At 38.9% G+C, this 22,407-nt stretch overlaps 1 protein-coding gene across 3 annotated transcripts in view; it reads right to left on the reverse strand.

Moving 5' to 3' along the window:
• Nucleotides 1–22,407, reverse strand: part of dip2a (disco interacting protein 2 homolog A) — an 82,826-nt gene that overhangs the window by 20,169 nt on the left and 40,250 nt on the right. For 2 of the 3 annotated variants that reach the window (XM_023951214.1, XM_023951215.1), the window contains exons 2-7: nt 14,717–14,788; nt 9,695–9,808; nt 9,493–9,612; nt 5,610–5,873; nt 3,231–3,368; nt 290–409 (exon numbers count right to left, since the gene is read on the reverse strand). In XM_023951214.1, the coding sequence (XP_023806982.1) occupies nt 290–409; nt 3,231–3,368; nt 5,610–5,873; nt 9,493–9,612; nt 9,695–9,808; nt 14,717–14,788 (828 nt within the window). The remainder of the gene's footprint in view (nt 1–289; nt 410–3,230; nt 3,369–5,609; nt 5,874–9,492; nt 9,613–9,694; nt 9,809–14,716; nt 14,789–22,407) is intronic. The other variant, XM_023951216.1, reaches the window with a different exon arrangement.

Below are 22,407 nucleotides of genomic sequence, written 5' to 3' on the forward strand. Positions count from 1 at the left end.
TTTTTGAGCATTTCCTTTTGATGTGTGAAATTACTTCATCATTTTTTTGGAATTATATTTTGATTTCTAAAATGAAACTTTTTTTTTAAATTATTTGTTGCTTTTTTAATTGTCGCTGTGATCTTTAATACATTTTTGAGTAATTTGTTGGTGTGATTTGCACCTCAGGGCCACCATAAAGTAATGCTATAAATCAGACACTAAATGAAACCGAAGTTAAATCAATAAGCTGAAGAAGTGGACTTTTGATGATTTGTTGATTCATAGCAATAAAGTCGGGTCAGCTTACCATCTAAAAGCTCCTCAAAGTCATCAACGAAGAACTCTCGCAGTGGTGGTCGCTTTGGCCTTTTCAGTGTGTTGAGCAGCTGCTGGATTTTGCTGGAGACACGACTGCTGACCGGTACTCCTTTAAAGGGAATTTTGAGTTGAACATAAGAAGGTTACAATAAATGAGATCAGGCGAGGATGTCAGGAGCGACAGACGGGAAGCAACACCAGAGAGGTTCAGACAGGGGGACATGCATGGACATATTCAAAGATAATTGTGAGGAGAAGAAGTTTGACAATAAAAAAGGAGGACAAAACAGAAAAAAGGTCAGAATGGTGTTCAGGTTAAACACACAGGATAGTAAGCTTTCCTTCACTGCAGCACAAAAGCAAACCAGTTGGTCACAAAGTTTTCCACAGTCACCTGAAGGTCACATTTAGAAGTCACTCAAACACCTCATTTCTATGATAAGGAATGAAGGACAGCCCAGCCTGTTACCAGGCAACAAAGATATGCTCTGTGAACAACACAACACAGTAGAGCAAAGAATTATAAGCAGCTATTTTTATGCAATTGATCTGACTTTGCGCTTAAAAAAGGATGAGATGTACATGATAAACTTAGAGGCATAACCTTGTAATGACAACAACAGAACAAAAACAACAAATGATGAAAATTGGAATAAGAAAAATCAATATGTCAAATGAGATTGAGAGTTGTCCATGTGCACTCTAGGCATATTTCAAATGAAACCACAGAACAAAACCCATTACTATCAAATGTGAAACTTTGGTTTCGAAATGTTAGGGTCTGTGTTTGACATTCCAGACAGCCACAGAAGCTGCAAGTCAAATGTGCGCACAGCATGCCCAGTCTGTCTGGCTTTACCAGGGCTGGCTGAGGCAGAGGCTGCCCCCTTCCACAGAAACAGCTCTGAGAGCAGATGTGTGCAGGCCAGTGGCACAAATCAGGCAGCCGCTTGCGCACAGGCGCTGAACCCTGCCACTTTAATGAGCCCTAATTATTGATTTCACAGCCAACATGAACTTAGTCACAGCTGGAATTTCATCATGTTCAATAGTTCTACAGCTTCCAGTGGTACATGCAGATCTCTGGTTAATCGTGATAAAAGGGTGATACCATGTACTCATAGTAAAATGTTCTTCAGTAGTACAAAAGTAACATTTATCACACAGAAGTTTTATTTTTGAAGGAAATGCAGACGATGCAAAAACAGGATACACCATTAACATTATTTTAAAAACTGAGCAAAATGCGTTCTTTTCATTAGTATGGTAATTCTGTTTTTGAGCTTGTTTGCTAAATATTTGTAAAAAATAAATGCATATCAATCACATTTTGTTTCCTCTTACAGCTGAATACAGATCATTTCTTATTGGATAAAATGTGATTAAATCAAAACAGTTACAACTGCATTTGTAAAGTTTAGTTTTGTATGATGTTTTGTTAGATTAAGCTTGCAAAAAAACTTCACTTCAAAGAACATAGGTAAGCTCTCAGAAAAAGAAGCAAATTAGGATAAACAGTTTATTTATTCTTTGCTTAATAGCAGAAATAATAATTGGCATATAAGGCACAGCAGGATTAACCTTAAGAACGCATTAAAGGGAGCAACACATACTGAGGGACCAGATGGAACTGAAATTACTCCGTTTTGAGTTTTCTCCTTTCATCTATGGGAGAATATTGAACGGCAACAGTAGTAGACGGCCACCGCCTCTGCGTGGCTACAGGCTGTTTGACTGGTGTCAGCGTGCACTGAGAACAACAAACTGACGGGTCCAAGTTTTCTCACTTTGAGATAAGAATTCTGAATGAAAACAGGTTAATTATTCACCAGGCCATAGAGTCACACCTGTCCTTGACATGCTCAGTCCTCATAATTAATTCTTCAAAACAGATTCAGGTGGGGACATTGATATTGGAACACAGAAGGTGTAGAATTATTTTATCATGTCTGTTAACATGTTAAAGTCAAAGACATTCACATTTTCCCCAAATGATAGTGGAGGCAAACACAAGATAAGTAAATACACACACTTTTAAGGCTTAGTAGTTAATTCATACAATGCAAAACACTGCTATATAGTTAGAAGATCAATTATTTTGTATTGGTTAAAAGATACACAAAAGCATTTGAGTATGAGGATGAATATGTTATTAGGTGTGTTTAAAATAGTTCTGACAATCTCATATCACTGCTGTTCATTTCCCAGGCTGATTTCTGACATTCCTGTTAATTGTTGTAATATTCTTTTTTAATACTTAATGACTTGGATAAGAAAAATTTTAATGCTTATAATAATAAGCCATTAAGCCAATTAAAAGAAAACAAATGGTTTGTATAACCCTAGAAATTCGAAACCTGCTAATGAATGCATGAATTATACTTCTAAATAGTACGCAGAAAATAAAAAGACTAGACTCCAACTATCCATCTGGTAGCTGTGATCTGTACACAGACAAAAAATGTCAATTTACATGAACATTTTGCAGTTTGGGGGGAAAGAATTTTATTATTTTATGAATATTTTATGTAGTAAATTATGGAAAACCTCTTAGTTACTTTTATATTTTTAATATCATGCATAAAGTTGGTCTGGATATTAGAGCAGTGTTTAGTTTTTGGAAACAGCTTATTAAGGATATTTGACATAAAAGCTTGGTTAGTCATGGTTCAAGAAATATAAATTATCATTAAGAATGCTTATCTTTCTGTATGTCTTAGCTAAGAACATCACTTTAAATAAATATAGGAGAATTTTCAGGAGGCTGGAGAGGTGCACTGTTACCATGGCAACAAGAAAGGGTCAGTCAGTGGCTTTTGTCGGTCAGACAGGCAAACTGTCTGAGGAGCAGACAGACAGACGGACAGACAGCAGGGGGATACTGCAAATTGAAGGGGGCGCAGGTTTTGTGTGTGGAAGGAGTAACTCACCATCTGCAGTCTCCATGACGTTGGGCTGGTGGTTGTGGCTGCGGGAAACGCCTCGCATCGAGGCCACCTGGGGCCGCTCCACATGATGTGAGGAGCACTCCGACAGGCCCGTCACGTCTGGAGGCGCCAAGTGGTTATCTGTGATGAGTGGGTTTGTGGGGTTAAAAGGTCAGGGCTACTTTCTGCTGTCGACGTTATGAGAAAACCTAAACCACGGGACAGCAAAAGGTCAGCCCCAAAGGCTTTGGGATTCGATTCAGAGACTGTCTGCACCATTTATAAAAAGTAAAAACAACGTTTTAAGGGGTTGCATTTTACAACAAGCATGAATTAATCATTTTAAAGAAGGATGACCAACTATGGACTACGTATATGATTGTTGCACCTATTTTTTTAGGTAATTAGGCCCCATTTAGGACAGAAAAAACCTAAAGTTCTACATTTATAAAACGTTTTTTAGATCAGTTACTCTTTAAACTCATCCAATTTGTTTGGACAGTTTACTCTACAACACAAAAAACAATTATCGTATTTTTTTATTTTACTCAAAAGAATCTTGCTTAAAACCTGAACTGTACAGACTAGAACACCACAGCCCCACTCAAGCTATAACTAAAATAATAAGGTTCTTTTAAAAGTAAAATTATATAAAAAATAAAATGTTTTGCTCTGAAAAACCTGATATCTGAAATAGCATAAAAACACAATATGAAACAACTCCTTTTGACTGAATGAACTGTTCAGCAAGCCATTCATTTTGTCATGGTGGAATAATGCAATGTGAATGAAAGAACATTTTATCTAAAATATATTTAAAATGGCATTGTAAATGAAAAATGGACAAGCATGACTGACTCTTGACGAAGAGATTTTATATATATGTATATAAAGTCCCTCTTTCCTTGTCAAAGCCTTCAATAGTTAAAATGGTTTCATTTTACAGGATCCCTCTGATGTCAACTGACAACCAGCGAATACAAAGAAAGTCACAGGATTTCATATTGCATTTTACTTTCTGTACAGCTGCTAGAAGGAAAACACAGTTAGCAACATCAGCAATTTACTTTCCATCTTGTCACTGGTGTCAAGGTTGAGAGTTTTCTGGTAATAAGCATATAGCAAAGGAATTTAAGTGACTTAAACTGATCATTAAACATCCACTCCAGTGAAAATTGTGTTTTTTGTGTCAACGTGTACTTGGAACCTTTTTCTCATGTAGGAGGACGTGTATCAAGAAAATTAAGTTTAAAATTGTGTTTCTGCGTTTTTTTTTATTCAAATTGTTGTGAATCAGGAGCAGACGAAAAAAATGCTGTTGAAAAAAGCTGCTCACTGTGATGTAGGTGCTACAGTCAATGGGCCACAAGCTCCCTGCTCTGCTCTATTCTGATGCATCCACTTGTAGACAAATAGATCCATGTAAATCTTTGTTTTCTTCATCTGAGCTGCCAATTGTACGGCTGGATAGCTCTGATTTTGCTTGCAATGTTTGTTGCACTGCTGATGTTTGGTTGGGGTGTGAGGGGCTGTAAGTTAGCTAGAGAGAGTGTACACAGAGGGAGGATGGGAAGTCACGGAACATTTACTCTGCGCCTACAGAGGTGAATTACTTCCGCTCTGCAGAAACTATATCCAAGAAAAGGACACAGGTTTCTCATTTTGCCTAAAAAAAACTGCATAATCATAGTTAAAAGATCACTAGGAAACACTTTTTTATAAGATCAAAAAATGATTGTAGTGGGACTTTAAACATTATTTCATATTACAATGCTGTTCGTGAATTTGGTAATGCCTGGATAGAGGTGGAGACCCATGTAGGTATAGAAACAGTAGAGTACAATTGCTGTTATGACACAACCCAAGCTCATTTTTGAGCAACAAAAAGTGTACAAAGTCTCACCACACAAACAAAAACAAGCATAGAACACACAAATTCACACTGAGACGCATTTTTCCATCTTGTTAGCTAGCCTCTGACTCTCAAACAGCAACAGAGACCAAGCACTTTTGCCTGTTCTGAGGCTCTAAACTCATTTCTACAGTTAAATGATAAGACAGCGGATGGCAGTGACTAATTAGAAATGTGTGATTTTAAAACTGTCTCTTGCTTACTTTGTTTAGCAAAAAAACATGCTTCTGTATATCAGGAGAAGGTATGAAAGTGGTCAAATATGTAACTGTGGAAAACTTTTTTAACATTCTAAGAAAAGTTCAGCCTCTGCTAAGACAACACGTTTGCCTAACAAATGTCCACTGAGTTCAACAAATACTGGAAAGCTACAAAGTAAAAGAGGGGGAACATACATATGTAGTGCCCAATTATTGAACATCTTGACTAAACCATATGTGATGCCATGTGGGACGTGGTGTGTCACTGACCTAGCTGGGTGTGCGCCATCAGGTCAGCCAGAGCAGTTGCTGCAGCGTTGGCATTGAGGGCTTGGTGGGCACTGCTGTTGGTGGCAGATCTCCCTCCCGTGTGGGATGAGGTGGATGAGGCAGAGGATGAGGTGGATGAACCCTGGATGACTCGGTTAAACCAGTGCTCTACGGCTGGGTGACTGTGACCCTGGTAGGGTGTGGAACTGGCCAGGCGTCCCTGCCAACGTAGTGAGCCTTCATCTTCGGAAGCCGAGGAGGTGTCTGCGTTTGACGGAAAATGTCGGAACAAAAGTCAAATCGTAGACAATGATACAAAGACAAAAGGTAATCCATAAAAAAGTTAAACCAAATACTTTTCTTTAGGAGTGAAAAACAATGAAGCAGATGGATACTAGCTCAGAATTGTGTTTTAGTCTTGGATTTTTATGTTTTTATATTTGCCATTTAATCTGGTACTTTTGGTGTAGAAGGAAAAGAGTAGCAATTTGAAGTCATATTAAGTTTTTTTAAACTCAATATCTATTTTCAAAAACATTCATAAATATAATCTTACAAAACACGCTATGTTTGCAAACAAAATCTGAATAAATACAAAGAATTGTTGACAAAAGATGCATGTGAATATCTGCACGAGATACAAAGATCGAGGCTCATGTCTTGATGGAAGCAGCTGTCAGCGTGTGTGCATGTCTTCTCTTCCTGTCTTAATTGAACAGAGTAAAAAGTTGAAACCAGTTATGTAGTCTTTCAGTTCATGTGAAGCTGATTCTTGTATTATGCAAAGGAATGAAAGTAAACCCCAAATTTTTTTTTTTGAAGAAGTCTTTATGTCTGTACTGAAGATTCCTATGGCTCCAGAGAAACTCAGAAAAACACCTGCACTGCTCTCAATTAGCTCCACAAGTTCAGATTTGCAGAGCTCAGAGATTTCTGCTGTCAGGCAGGAATGAACCAGGCCATTCTTCAGAACTGCGATGAGCAGCAAAAGCTCTTTAAAAAATCCAGATACCCTAAAGAACAGAATCCTGTGATAACATGACCTGGATGACTGAGCATCTTCCCAGACGGGTTCTTCGTGATTGATCTGACTGCTCTCCTTCCCTGCTAACAACTTCTGCAGAATCTGTGCAGATTCTTTAGGAAAAAAAAACTCCAGAGCTGGAGCTGCAGAGCTATTATTATAACTGTTTCCTCAGGTGTCACAGGATAAAGGTTGGGTGGTGACTTTAAATTGCTCCTAATGAGTAAGAATGGGTTATAATTACCCAATATACTGATGAATTAAGCAATCCTAAACACTTTGTTAGTGGGACATTTCCTTTTTCAAAAGGAAAGTTGGAAATTCAAATTCTGTTTTGACGAGAAAGGTAGCAATAATGTGCTTGAAGTTCCTCTCCCATGAAAATCCTGTTTTTTGAGTTTTTGACATAAACGTGTGGCATCTTTCTTATTAATGAGAACAAATTTAATAAGAAATCTCATCATTTTTGCAATTGTGAGTATTTCTCCTTTTAAATTGGTGTCAATCAAACTGTTCTAAGATGCTGTTTTTGAATTGATGAGCTGTTGTGATGTCACAACAACCCAGGAGCACAGGCGCATTGCACAAGCACCCTGATGTGCCCGTCCAGCATGCAAATCAGCTCAAGTGCGGGAGAAGAGAAGATGGCACATTGCTGCATTGCATTTGTGATGAACTACTGCCGCCCTGCATAAACTATGTCCTAAAAAACAACACAGGTTTTTGGATTTTTTCTAAAAATGGCATAATCATAATTGAAAGACCACTGGGAATGCTTTGAAAATAGATCAAAAGATGATTTTATTGGGAGAAGTATTACAAAATGAACCCCATAATTCAATATTTACTAAATAGACAATTTAAAGAAAGTTACCAAATTTAGCAGAAGCCTACAGTAAAAAGTAAAACAAAGTATTAAAACCAATAACTTTTTCCACTTGGTGAGGCTAATTCAACCTGCTACTACAACCCACACCCTCTCAGTCTTGTATAACTTTCAAAAAGTTTGGGCGATTTGGACCTAGAAACAAGCCAAGTTGGTGTTTTTCACAATTAACAGAAGTAATCATGCCTGTTTAACTCTGTTTGTTGTTCCTAACTGATGTTTCACTAAGTTCATCTTTGTAAAACCAACTCTGACACAGATATATGGAGCTGAGGGAAAGAGAGGGTCAGAGAAGAAGTTCAAAGAACAATCTGGAAGTCAAACAGACTGGAAATGACAGTTAGGCAGATAAAAGGGGGTATCTCCCAAGCAAAGGATAAAGCAGGTCAAATAAATAATTGTGTTGATGAGAACATATCATCAAGTTCTATAGCGATCAGAATTTTAGCAAATTTGCTCAAAATAGGGCTGGTAAATTCAGGTTTCAGTTTGTAGCCCTTTCTGGCTTTTGTATGCTTTCTAAAAGACCATTTCAATGAAAATTGTGTTTTTGGAGTTTTAGACATGTTCTTGTGGCATTTTTCTGATGATGGAGGCCATTTATAAAGAAAAATAACCTCAATAATTGCATTTCTGAGTATTTCTTTGTTCAAATTGTTGTGAATCAGGAGCAGACAAATAACTGCAGTTTGAAAAAAAGCTTATTTGTGGCATAGAAAAAAGGAAATTGACTGGGCCACAAGCTCCCTGCAGTGGAGGCAGAGAGGAGGGATGCAACAGTCCCGCACAAAACTCGGAGGCGGATTTCTAACTGTGTCCTAGAAAATGACACAGGTTTTTTTGTTTTTCACTAAAAAAAGCATAAACATAACTAAAACACCACTGGAACGCTTTTGAAATAGATCACAAGATGATTAGAGTGGGACTTTCAGAGCTCCCATCAACCTGTTCTTGAGTTGTGGTTAGGAGGGTGGTTTTATGGACGGTAACTCTAATATCTTATCTTCTTTTACTTTGAGGCACAGCAAATGATTAAAAGGTCACTGTCCCTACAGAAGACTCCTCCATGAGCAAAATTTACATTTTTTGAGTGATACCCTTGAGAAGCTGCTTCAAATATATCAATACATATCTAGCCTTGTCAGAACAACTATGATAGAATATATTAGTCCCTCCAACATTCCTTTAGCGCTACTGCATGCTTCCACCACCATACGCCTTAAGAGTTTAGTTTTTCTTAATTATCAGTAGTTGGTGTATGATTACCTCTGGTAAACTGTACTACTAACTGTAGTAAAGCTTAAAGTAGCATTCCCCTGTAAACAAAAAATAATAATATTTTTATTAGTTTTGTTTTATTTATTATTTATTAGCTTTTATTGTGTTTTGTGATATTAGTACTGGTACTCAAATTTTCCCAAGTAATCTTGGAAAACTATGTCAAATGGGAGACGTCCACATGTTCACCAGCACAGTAAAGCAGATTCCTTCGAGAGACTCAAAACCGCTATGAAGAGCCTCTTTCTTTCCTCTGATCAAACCCTGGTGTCTAAGCTCTTAATCCGGTTACTTGCTCCCCTGCTGCATCCCCTCTTCTCTTCCAAGACTGCAGGCTTTAAGACCCCCCACCTCAAAAAAACACTAATAAATCAAAATTGTGCTTGAGAGACTTTTATCAAATTTGATGCAGATTATCCGCAAAACGATTTTAAAATATAAACAGAGGAGGCATGGAAAAACGCAGTAAAATACCAAAAATTATAATTAAGTAAACAGTAATACAAGTATACAAAGTGGGCCCATGTGGGAATGTTTGCCATAGAACACAGTAGTAAGAATGTCAGCCCCTCATCCAGTGGCACATTCTTCACATGTTGATGTTTCACTACTGAGCAGAGCAACACAACAAACTGTGGTCATTTTGAAGTGATCAGAGAAGAAATGTGGTATAGTTGAAGGAATAGAGGTCTCACCTGGAGGGGTGCATGCCTCAACTGAAGACTGAACTAGTACAGAGCGCCTCTTGGAAGGCATGGGCATCTTCCTTTCCTTGTACTTTGCCAAGGCTGCTTGAACAGCCTCAGTGTGAATGTCTGTGAAAGATCACACAGAGCTTAGTCACATGTTGGGAAGAAAAACAATATACGTACTCTAAGAGTTTACTCTTGAGATTACCAGATCTGAACCTTTCATCCCGAGCGTTCGCAGCCCGAGACCTGTTCTGCTTGGAACTGGGAAGAACAGCTTGAGAGGAGGCCTGGATCCTGTTGTCAATTGATGGATCTACACCTGCAGAAAAAGAGAAAAGGGTTTATGCTGGGAACCAAAAATGCCTCCTAATCAAAAGCTCCCATTAAAGTCCTACACCAATCATCCTTTGATCTATTGCAAAAGCGTTCCCAATGGTTATGACGTTTTTATATATAACCTGTGTTGTCTTCTCAGACATAGTTTCTGCAGAGCGGCAGTAGTTCATTACAAACTGAACTCTGAGTTGTAGGTGGGAAGGATGGCGCGAAGTAAGCTTGCCCCATTTCCCATCATCCCTCTGTTTATACGTACAACCTCAACCTAGCATTTCCAGTGCAACACAAATGGTGAGCAACATCAGAGCAATCCAGCTGTATAATTTTGAGTCAGATACCAACTCGGACAAGGAAAACAAAGACATACATGGATCTGTTTGTCTAAAGGTGGATGCATAAGGACGGAAGCAAAAATTCCTTTTGGGGGGGGGGGGGGGGGGAGTTTGCAAAATTGTAAATATGAAAACATAGGGTGCCCTGATTACATTTTCACTGGCTTACTGGTTTGTTTGAACCGAGTAGGATGCACATGTGAAAGTATTTACTTTAATTAATCCAATGACTCCAAACGTTTCGGTTGACTTTCCAAGAGAAACTAAGACAAACTGAACAAACATCATAAAAGAAGTTGATTAAGAACTATGAGTGTCAGAAAGACAACATTTCCTAAACAAAGGTTTATGGATTTATCCTATTCTCAAACAAATCCAACCCATGTGTTATATAAAGCAGACACTGTGTCTTTTACCTACTACAGCCATCATCTCTGCTTCATTTAGCAATGAATCACTACAAAGATTAACTAGCTCTTTTTCTAAAGCTTTGGATTTCTTTTTGATGCATGCAGGAAGGACGACAGACTGAAATACTCTTCTCCCACCATTTTTTCACTTAACTGCAGAAATAGGTTGGCTCACACAGCAGCCAGATTATAAGACAAACTATCTGTGTGCCTTGCATGCCAAGCTGCCTGTCAGACATTCATTCAGCCAGCCAGCTATCACACCGCATGGCTTTTCAGTGGCAGCTTATAGAGGATCAGTGAACTCCACACAGTCAGCAACTTTCAGGCAGAGGCAGCGCACACACTGCAATGCTGAGTAACATTCTTATCTGCAAGACAACGTGGGCTTTGAACATTTACACCCGATTTCAAAGAAAGGGTCCCAAGGGTATTTAAGTAGTCATGTTCTGTGAGCTCAGGTGCATGCAGTTACTGTGCTGCTCCTCTTTTTTCTACCCATGGGCAGCCTTACCCCTGTTCTCAGACATGACAAGTCTATAAAACAAACCCGGATACAGGACCAGGTTGCTGGGCAGAGCAGACGTCGCAGACACATCACACTGAACCAATCACAGGAGCTCTCCTATTCAGCCTGTCTTTATTGGTTCATAGCACACCCCGAGGAATGTTTACCCCCCACTTGCCAACAGTTGATTATCAGTTTGGTGACTGCTGATACTTGTCTGAAAGTCACTTCTTGAAAGAGCAGATTTACCTGTTGTCAATATCATCAAACTACTTTTCTACTTTTCATTCTGGAAACAAAATGATTTCAAAATGTCATGATATGGCAAAAAAAATTATGTTAAACAATTACAGCTGTCTTTCATCCATAGATTATTTTGAAGCAGGTTTGCCTTTTTTACCATTTAAGGAAAAACATTTTAACAGTAGAAATATGGAAATAAAACACAAATTAAAAAAAGAAGAGAGGTGAATATAATCCTCTGATGTTTAAATGCCAATTATTTCTGACCCTTTCAATGTCTCCTAAAAAGAAGAACCAGTGAAATTCTGAAAACGATGCAATGAAAGAGTGGGTACGTTTAAAGGGGAAATGGGGACATCAGTGCATAAATATAGAGTTGCTTGGAGGCATCTTTGAACCCTCCATAGCTTATGAGAATAAATTATGTTGAATTTTTTAGGAAATGGTTAAAAAACTGCAAAAACAAGGAAATAACAGCACTAATTATGAATGTGTGGTGGCAGAAAATGTATTATTTATTTCAATCTATCCTAGAGGCAAACACACATGACCATTCCTGCCATCCTATATTCGTTCTCTATATACAAAAAACAAAAATTTCAGAACATTTTTTTTCATTTGCTAATAAGTAAATAACAATGACCAAAAACCTTTCAGTCGGCTTACACCAAGCCTGATATAATGTAATAGAACAATAAATGAAAAATCCTTCATAAATGTAGTACAATTGTTTGAGACTTTCAGTGTAAACATGTATGTAGTAGGGATGCAATGATTCACTTTCCCCGTGTATTGGCTCAATGGTATAATATACGGTTCGGTTTTCAATCTAGAATTGTGGCATCCCTGATGCTAATACCAGACTGTTTCTTCCTTTACGCTTAAATCTATGGAAGCAGGCCAAACCAACTACAATACACAACTGATTTTTTCAAAAATTGAGAATTGAAAAGCATAAGAAGTAAAATGTCCAGGGGCCTCATTTATAAACGTTGCGTACGCACAAAAGAAGGCGTACGCCACTCTCTACGCAATAGTTGAGATTTATAAAAAGCAAACTTGACGGGAAAATGTGCGGTCCTTCACGCAAGCTCTGACCCAGGCGTACGCACAAAAACAGGTGAAATGAGAAACGGCGACACCGTCGGCAGATGGAAGAAACACGTGAAAGTGAAAATGACAATACTGCCTCTCAGAAATAACATGAAGACTTCACAAAGCAAGTCTTACAATTAACAGCCTACACCAACACCCGTTTGATCGATCAGCAGTGAAACAAACAAAAAAAATCAAACGAAAATTACAACAGAAATTCAAATGAACACATATTTGCAAAAAGAAAAGTGAAATATGTTCTGCAATATTGGCATGTTGTGCAATTCATCCTCATAAATAATATATTTAACAGAACAAAATAATTTACAAAACTGACATTCCCGTCGATGTGTCCGTCTGGCGGAGCAGATATAGGTGCAGACAGACAGATGGATAGATAGAGAGAGATGCATTAATTGTCCACTGGGGAAAGTTGTTTCATAGTAAAACATTTCTTCATAAGGTACGGAATTATGGTATTCATGCATATGCCTTTAGTTTGTTTTATTTTTGATAAAACAACGCATGTCTCGACCATTCAGAAAGCAACAAGAAATTACATTTGCGCTGAACAATTTCCCATTTCCACGTCGATTATTACCGACATCTGTAGCTTGTCAGATGCAATTAAATGGATGATAATAAAATGCCCCATCACAATGCGTAATGACGCACAATGGCTGATCTTGCGCTCTTAGAAGATGTGGCAAATGGAAGAATTCGGAGTGAACGCATCTTTAGACAGCAAGGAGACTTGTTGGCAAACGAGGACGAGTGGCTTATGAGCCGGTTCCGACTTCCTCTGCAGGCTTTTGGGGGTGTGTCACCCGGTGCATCTGGCGCGTCTGTGTCCCCCTGCGCCTCAGTCACCACTCCACTTAAAAGGGATTCCCCAATTATTGCCGCCAGTCTCTCATCAAGAGGGGTCAGCTCCGGTGCCCCCCCCCCACACACACACCCGTGGCAGACACCGGTGTGTGTTAGTGTGTGTGTGTGTGTGTGTGTGTGTGGGGGGGGGGTCAGCGCTAGACGTTTTTTTGCCTTGACTTTGATGTCCGACCTTTTCTTTTTTATTTCGGCCACTGTCCGAGGTTGTGAGGCTACAGCATTTTCGGCGTCTGCCGCCGTCTGCCACTCACGTGCCCTTTTGGCATTAGTAATGCCCACACTGTGCCCTCCAAACAACATTGTTCTCCTCTTTTCCACCTCGCCAACGATAACTTCTACTTCACATTGAGTGAAGTTACGTTATTTTGATTTCCTCTCTGTGTTTGCCATGGTTTCGCAATCAATGAATATTCATTTGTGGGCGTTTCACGGACTATTTATGGGCAACTATGGGCGTGTCATGAAGCCGCAAAAGCTGCGCAGCATTTAGAATTGGTTGTGATTTATTAAGGGAAAGATGCGTAGGATGTGCGTGCGCACGGTTTTATAACTCCGAATATTTCTGTGCGTACGCACGTCCTATGTTTCATCCGTACGCCACTTCTGACGCAAATCCTACGCAAAGTTTTATAAATGAGGCCCCAGGTGATTCAGTGACAGCAAACCTGTAGGGTGTAGCCCTTGATGCTGTCACACAATATCTATAAGGTTAACCTCTTCCACGTCTAAATAAGTTAACCGGTCTTTCGAAACTAGTCAAATTAGGATGTATGATCTAATGGGAACATCCAGTTCTGTGGGTGTAGTCTTGGCTACTTTTTCTACACTTATCTACAAGCACAGGTGCAATGACATCATTTCATTTAAATAAAAACCATAAGAATTGTCTGTTTACTACTGGGCAATGCAAATTATGGTATAGAAAAGCAGAACTTGCTGACATTCAGATCCTAATTCATGTAAAGCATTGCTGTTGTGTGTTTCAAAGCAAGAGATTTGACAACAATGACTTGTAATTTGTAAAAACAAGCTTTATCTCAATATTTTTTTTTTGCATTGATTTGCTTATTGTGACCAATAAGTATGTTTTTATTCCAAAAAGTAAAATTGTGGTGAAGATTTCTAACATCTCAGAGCAAGTCTGTGTCTTGAGAGCTTCTGGGTCACCATCAAATCAGATTGCAGAATGTCATCTCCTTGGTTTGACGTCAGAATATGCACCAATCTCCTTGTTGTTGATACAGAAATAGGACATGCCTCTGTTTTGGGGAAACTAAAATGTAGGTTGGTTTATTAATAAGCAGGTGAAATCTATAGCGTGCTTTCTGAAATCAGAAGTGAAATATCTGATAAACATGTAACCGGATCAAAATCAACTGGCTTTTGGGTAAATTTCTCTCAGCTGTGAGCCTTACCTTGTATCTGTGGGATGTAAGGTGCCAGCAGCTTGCTTCTTTTCTTCTCGTATCCCTTCTGTGTGATGTCCCCTGTAAAGACAGAGACATTCAAGTAGAGGAACAGATGGAGAGGGAAAAAGAGAAAAAGGCAGGGAGGGGAACAGGGAGATGAGTCATTTGCTCAGCTGTGGTGTTCTGGTGTTTTGTACGCATCTGACTCTGCACAACTGCTTCACAATCACAATGCCAGGCCAGTTCCACTGGCACCACATGAGCCACATGATGGTTTGCCTCGTCCAACATGAACTCCACAGGCACTGATAAACGCATGCACACAGGAGGCACTGCAGTCATCTTGACAAAGACCAGAATTTAGACAAATCTGGCTCTATTTGTACAAAATTGTCATGTATTTAATCTTAACAGTTGAGTACATAAACTTAGCATAAATAACCACTTGTGTTTTAATATTAAGAATCAAATTGTGGTATGTCCTGTGTAGTCTATTATTTATATTAGAAAAACAGTTTTTGTGTGTTGGAAGTTTTCCCGATGTTTTACACAGACAACTCCAGGTCACAGAGTTTGTAATGCTATGCCGGATCATGGATGATTCAAAAACTTGTGTCATTGGGTGTCTGCATAAAAAGACTATTGTGAGACAAACTTAGAGTGCAAAGACTAAAACTTGATTTCTCTCACCGCTGAAAAACAGGCATTTAAAATCAGAATTTGAGCATAGAAAATAAGAAGACTGCTGGTTGTTCATTTCTAAATGCTGCAGAAACCTCAAAAACCCATTTAAAATTATTTCAAAAAGGGGTTGAGGAAAGGTTAAACCCATGCTGTTAAGAATGGCTTTTTAAAAACTTCATATTTAAAAAAAAGGAAGCTTGGGGAGGTAAAGATGTGTACGGTTTTTAAAGTCCCACTCCAATCATCTTTTGATCTATTTTAGAAGCGTTTCCAGTGGTCTTTAAATAATGATTCTGTAGTTTTTATTCACAATTAAGACTCCTATGTTGTTTTCTAGGACATTTTCTGCAAAGCGTCTTAATTGTGGACAGGACTGTTGGTGTGGAGTAACCCTGTCCCCACTTCCCATCATCCATCTGTTTAATAATAATAATGGATTGGATTTATCTGCGCTTTTCAAGTCACTTACATTGTGTCCATTAATCATTCACTCCTCATTCATACTTGGTGATGGTAACTACTGCTGTAGCCACAGCTGCCCTGGGGCAGACTGACAGAGGCGTGGCTGCCAGTTCGCGCCTACGGCCCCTCTGACCATCACCGGGACATTCATGCACATTCACACACCAGTGGAGCCACACTGGAGGCAAGGAGGGTGAAGTGTCTTGCCCAAGGACACAACGACAGTTGGCTGGGGGGAGTGGGGATCAAACCGCCGACCCTTCGATCTTTGGATGACCCGCTCAACCGCCTGAGCCACTGCCGCCCTGTTTACATGCTCTCCTACTAGCTTACAGCCTCTCACACCCCCAACATAACATTACTGATGCAAGATACAAGGATCTATTTATCTACAAGTAGATGTGTCGGAATGGAGCGGAGCAGGGAGCTTGTGGCCCGCCAGTAGGAGCCTCTACATCACAACTACAAGCTTTTTCCAACATCATTTTTTCATCTACTCCTAATTCACAACAATTTGAATAAAGAAATACTCAGAAATGCAATTTTTAGCTTAATTTTCTTTATAAAAGTCCTCTATCATGAGTAAAATGCCACAAGAACATGTTAAAAGAACAAGAAAAACACAATTTTTTATTGGAGTGGGTTAAAATAAGTGGTAATGATTTGTCGTCAAATTTCTTTTTATACTTTATATTTATGATCAAAAACATAAACAAACAACGTGAGGAACTCTGGTGTCCCTTAGGTTGTTAGAGACCTCACCACATACAGTCTGTATAAAAAGCACCTAAAAACTGGTTCATATCACAACAAACATGTCCACATTGAAGTATATTATTGCCTGCCCCTCCCTGTCCGATCTGTCACCTTTGTGTCTTTTTATATTTGTTTTTATGTTTCTCACTGTGTGCATGTTTTTATGTATTCTAAATAATTGTTTATTGTACATGTATATTTTCTATTAATGTAATTAATTGATGCTTTGAGGTTTTTAGGTTGACAATTTTAACACCTGTCCGGGGACTACAGATGAAAAAGAGCCTTTGGGCTAATTGTGCTAATTGTGCTGCCATGCTTTTAATGTACACTGTCCCTGTTAAATAAATGAATAAAATAATTTCAATTAAATTAAATATATTATTAGGACCTAATTGTATTTGCAACATTCTCATGGTTAGCTGTTGAATTGTCAAGCCTCTAGAGAACAACAGTGTGGTGGTGTGAAGCCAGGTGTTGCTGCTGGCTGCTGTTGGTCCTGAGTCACAGGGAACAACTGAATGCCTGCACTGTTGAATGTCCAAGAGAGATGAGAGCCAGCAACAATACAGTGCTGTCCACAGGCTCAGCCAGTTGACCTGACTGTGACTCTCCCTCCAGATAACATCTGTGTTTGTGTGTCCGTGCATGCTTGGGCATTATTCAATGGCCTTGTGGATGCCAGCATCTAGGTTTGTGCACCACAGCAGCCAACCAGCTTGACAATCACACAATAGAAAGCCGGTGTTCTCTGCGATGGCTCCAAATTTTAGCCTCTGAGGCCGAGCACTCCCAAGCACACGCTGATCCATCAACTAACGCGGCGGTGAAGCTAATCTTTTGATCCGGGAACAAAACGCTTTTTATTAAACATTGTGAAATGAACTCAACTGTTAAATAGTAATCAGACAGGCATAAAGTGCTAAACCAGGTGAGCAAGGAGAACAATATTTCCACCGCAAGTGGGCATGTACCTCCGGGAATACATGTGACCGGTATTATTAGTTAACGTTTGGAAATGAGCTGTTTCAAAGGTCAATATGTGGCCTGCTACCTGGGGAACGGAAAAAAGGGGTGGGGGCACTGGAGGAAAGGCACTTATAGATGAGCTTAGCACTAATGGTAGACTGCACAGTCAAAACGGAGGTGCTGTGGCTTGTAGGACAATCCCAGCACTTTCATTTCATCAATGTGCACCGATTACAGGCACTTCTATGTAAAGGAACTGCAAAGTCCTCTACATCTGTAGCAAGAAAAGAGAAGAAAGACAATTTAAAATAAATGTGGCAGGAAGAAAAGTACAGGAAGAAAGGAAGAAGCTTTTCTCAAACATAACTACACGCCTCGGTGCAGCCCAGCTGGAGAACTGGTTCTCCTCTGAGCCAGTTTCTGCTCTTTAAGTCGTTTCATCCCTTCTCTTTGGTCTCACCTTTGCTTTGGCAAATACAACCCCCCAGTATACGTTAAAGCACATATGTCAAACTCAAGGCCTGGGGGCCAAATGTGGCCCTCCATGTCATTTTATGTGGCCCCGAGGGGCATAAAAGTTTTTGATTTCTTAAAATAAAAAATAAAAATTGGTGTGTATTTATTCATGTCTAGGGGGAATCTGCCTTGAAATATCGAATTGGGCAACTAAACATTATGACTCAAACACTGTCCATATAACCTAACCTGACAGAATCAAATTTGAAAGGATTTATGCTAGAATAACAAGCAAACATATGTTTTCCATGCAACTGTAATTGTCACTTTCAAAAATTATAATAAATAAATAAATTAGTTGTTTAACATTAAGGAGTAGTTACATGTATGTTTCATTACATTTAGTTACATGTATAAGTTATATCCGGCCCTTTGAGGACAGCCGCTATACTGATGTGGCCCTCGGTGGAAATGAGTTTGACACCCCTGCTTTAAAGACTAGTATAAATGACAAAAGAAACAGGATATAAGCAATGCTTTGGCTTTATTGTTGTATTTAATATATCTGGTGACATCATTTTTTTATTAAGTGAGAAAATGAGATTCAGGGAAAATTTTATATCTATTTTCTGCAAAGTTTTAGAGGTTGAAATGTGTCAAACTATGAATCCAAGTTTACAAAGACAGACCTGCTGACCTATATGTTTAAGTGACTAATAGCTACAGAGCACCTCTGACATCCAACGATTGACTGAAGCCTCCAGTGAAACCAATTAGGCAATTACACCAGACCCAGCTCCTCAGTTTGGCCTTTACTTCTTTTTCTTCACGGAAAAACAGGGGAGACGGTTTCACCAAAAGCTGTTTTGGTTATCTACCACTATCCTGCTACTAAATGTTTTAGTATCATGCTTCAAGCATCCCATACTGACAACTCAATATTTATTATTAGACATTATTAAATGTGCAGTGAATTGGTGCTATTGCACATTTTTTGGCCGCTTCACCCACAATGTGTCAACCCTGCAAAACAAAAAGAGCTTCACAGCAAACAGAAACACACAACCAAAATATTTGATATGGAAAAGTGGGAACTTGCTATTAGTGAACAACAAACACAACCACTGTGATAAACAGAAAAACAGCCAATTATCATTTTCTAGGACATTTTGCCAGTTATGGACAAACCTTATATCCAGGCCAGAGACATATTCTTGACTTTTTGCAAACACTTTCAGTAGGCTTAAGTTTTTCTGCTTCACAAAGTTCTTTGCAAACAAATGGAAGATCCTGTTTTGTTCCCTTTTCAATAAAGATGTACATATGAAAAACTAATTTTAGCAGTCTGACTGCGTCGTCTTTGAAATTGTTCTTTTAAAAGTCATACAGAAATGCTTTGAATTGCTAATATTTTATTAAAATATAAAAACAAACAAGTTATTCAGGGTTACATTTAGTTCTTAAGAAAGAGTATCACTATCAGCGTCCATTAATAAATCAAGAACATTCCACAATTAACATGATCAAAGGTATTATCCCATCATTTAAGCTTTAGAGAAAGATATTTGACACCTTTGAACACATGTTAAAACTAACTCAATACAGCAGTTTGGTGTTATGCTCTTAGCGTTACAATCTGTGTCAGAACCTGATAAACTGACCTACAGCCTTGTCCTCTTTGTAAAGCAATTGAAGCCACCGAGAAAAGAAAAGACTTAAATATGGTATGTGATAGAGGTAACCTCTAACTTCAAATTTGAATATTTAAAATGTTCCGCTATAGCACAGTCCAGAGATACTATACATTATATACGACTTTGCCTGATCAATAGAAGAGTCTTCTTTTAAGCCTGGATTTGTATTCCTGCTTTAAAATTGTATTCTTTCTTGTTTTCCTTGTTCCAACTGTGTATGGCTGTATGATAAGTCCTGAAAAGCCAGTAAAACATTTATAAAAAGTGTTTCCCTTTATAATTTATACAATAGTGTTTAGAGTGTGGAGATGGCAGCGCCAGTAACGTGACGCCATGATGTATAGCTGCCTTAAAGTGGGCTCTACAATGAGAGCTCTGCTTTTTATGATAATGATCAGAGACATTAAAGCCAGCAAGTTTATGTATCAATATCATTTCGTATTAGTTTTTCCTTTTAATGGGAAGAAGAATAACGAAGCTTTAGAGAAAAAAAATCTCTGAATGGGACAAATGGTATGGCAAATTTGAATCAAACTACATAGAAATGCAGAGTCACTCACATGCAGAAGGCAGAGAAGGATGAAGAGCAGCAAAAAAAGAGAGGTATTCAGCTCATGGTGAGCACAGATAGAGGGAGAAGAAGACGCCACAGGCTGAAAGCAGTCAGTCGGGTTAGCAGAGGCTAACCAGCAAACAGTCTAAGAAGTCCTGCTGTCACAAGTCAAGTCATTCTTTGTCCCCTTTCATAGTGAGAAGACAGAAGAATGAGCAAACCATATCTCCCTCGCTCTTATCCCTCAAAAACTCTCTCAAACACCAAATCACAAACCTCCTCTTTATTCAACCAGCTCTGATACCCCCCCCCTCTTCTTTTTGCTCCCACTGTCTCTCTTTCCCTCAGTTTCCATCCCTCCCTTTTCCTCTCTTCTCCCAGCTGAGGTCTTCACAAAGCCAAGCTAGGCTGCAGGATTAGGGTGTCAAAGCACAACCCTGCCCCCCATCTTCCCACATACCAACCCCCCCCCCCCCCCACACACACACACACCATGCACTGTACAAAAACTATGAAGAGAGTTTGTTAGCCTGTTAAGACATGTTTGCATAAGCAGCTGCAAAGCATGAAGACATGGTTTTCCTTGAATAGAATATTTCATTGGTGTAGAAATAAAAACTGAAAAGTTCAATCATGTAAGAACAAAGCTAATGTGATGTTACATTACGATTCTAATGCTTCATAAATTTAGACTAATAACACTGGAGGCTGCATTGAAGAAGACGCTGAGGTCCAATTTTACCACCTTTAACATGAAGGAAGATCCTGCCCTGTGTTTATACTAAATACTATTAGAGTCCCACAGGGTTCATTAGTCTCTTCTGTTAATGTGTGCATATTTATGAGTGCATTATTATCATATTTTGGAATTAGAGACGAGATTGCCCTTTGGCGGCAAGTTTCAATGAATGTTTGATTACAATTACGTGAACTGATGCTTTGAAACACACTAATAAACACTGGAGGAAACACAAACATGTTTGTCTGCCTGTTTTCAATGAGAAAAAGTAAATGCACCTTTAAAACAGGAACAGCTTTGAGTTTCTCTATGACACACAATGTTACCTGAACCCACTGGTTCGGAACCTTTTTCAAAATGTACCTTCTGTGAAGTATTTGTCAGCCAAAGACCCACAAGGCTTAGGTTGAGTGGCACCTTTTAAAGGAAAGCATAAAAAAGAAACAAATCCAAAAAGAAATAGCCACATTAAAACGATAAAACACAAGAAAAAAAACAAGTATATATTTTAGAAGAGTGCAAAACAGAAGCTAGATTCAGAGGAAACAAGAAGCACATATTATTATATTTTATTAAATTCAATCAGGCTTTTATCCAAACCAATTCAGGAAATAAAGCAAATTGACACGATTTAAAAACTTGTAATGAAGAAAATGGTGTCCAAAGTAAAAGAAGTAAAAATTTGTGTTTTTAATCCATAAACATACATACAAAGTATGGAACAATTTATATTGAAAGAAGAAAGAGTCAATATTGCAGGAAAGAGGCAGACTGAAGACAAGATGGAAACTGAAAGTGAGAACCAGCTGTGGAAAAGCTTGAGGGCAGGACTGACTGGCTTCAGGGAGAATAAGACACAAAAGGAGGAGATGAGGAAGCAAAGAGGAGGAAAAATGAGGAATAACAGAGAGCCTGATTAAAAGGTAATGACTTCCTCTTCCTTATACTAAATCGCACGTGCCAACACACCAACACACATGTGTACTCTGTTGACCGTGATCCAAAAGTGTCTGGGAGTCTCTCAGTCTATCAATAGGTCTAATCACACCATCATATCGCTTTTAATTAAGCAGTGCCAACGAATTAAGAGGTTTAACAAACCCTCTATTACAACTGCGTTAACATAGAACCCCCTCATCATGTGTCCATACACACACACACACACACACACACACACACACACACATCTAAAGCCCCCAAATCCCCCTCCATCCCTCAGGCTCTGTATGGCTGGTGAGCAGACAGACAGCGTGAATAATAAGACATTAGATGCAGCACTGCTTTACACAGGGGGGCCCTGCAGCTGTGCGCAGATTTAGGGAACAGCCATGGGGGGGAGGCATAATTAACAGTCACAAGTAAACGCTAATACTGTATGCATGCA

The sequence above is a fragment of the Oryzias latipes genome, chromosome 21, assembly GCF_002234675.1.
Source record: "Oryzias latipes chromosome 21, ASM223467v1".
In the NCBI taxonomy this organism is placed as follows: Eukaryota; Metazoa; Chordata; class Actinopteri; order Beloniformes; family Adrianichthyidae; genus Oryzias; species Oryzias latipes.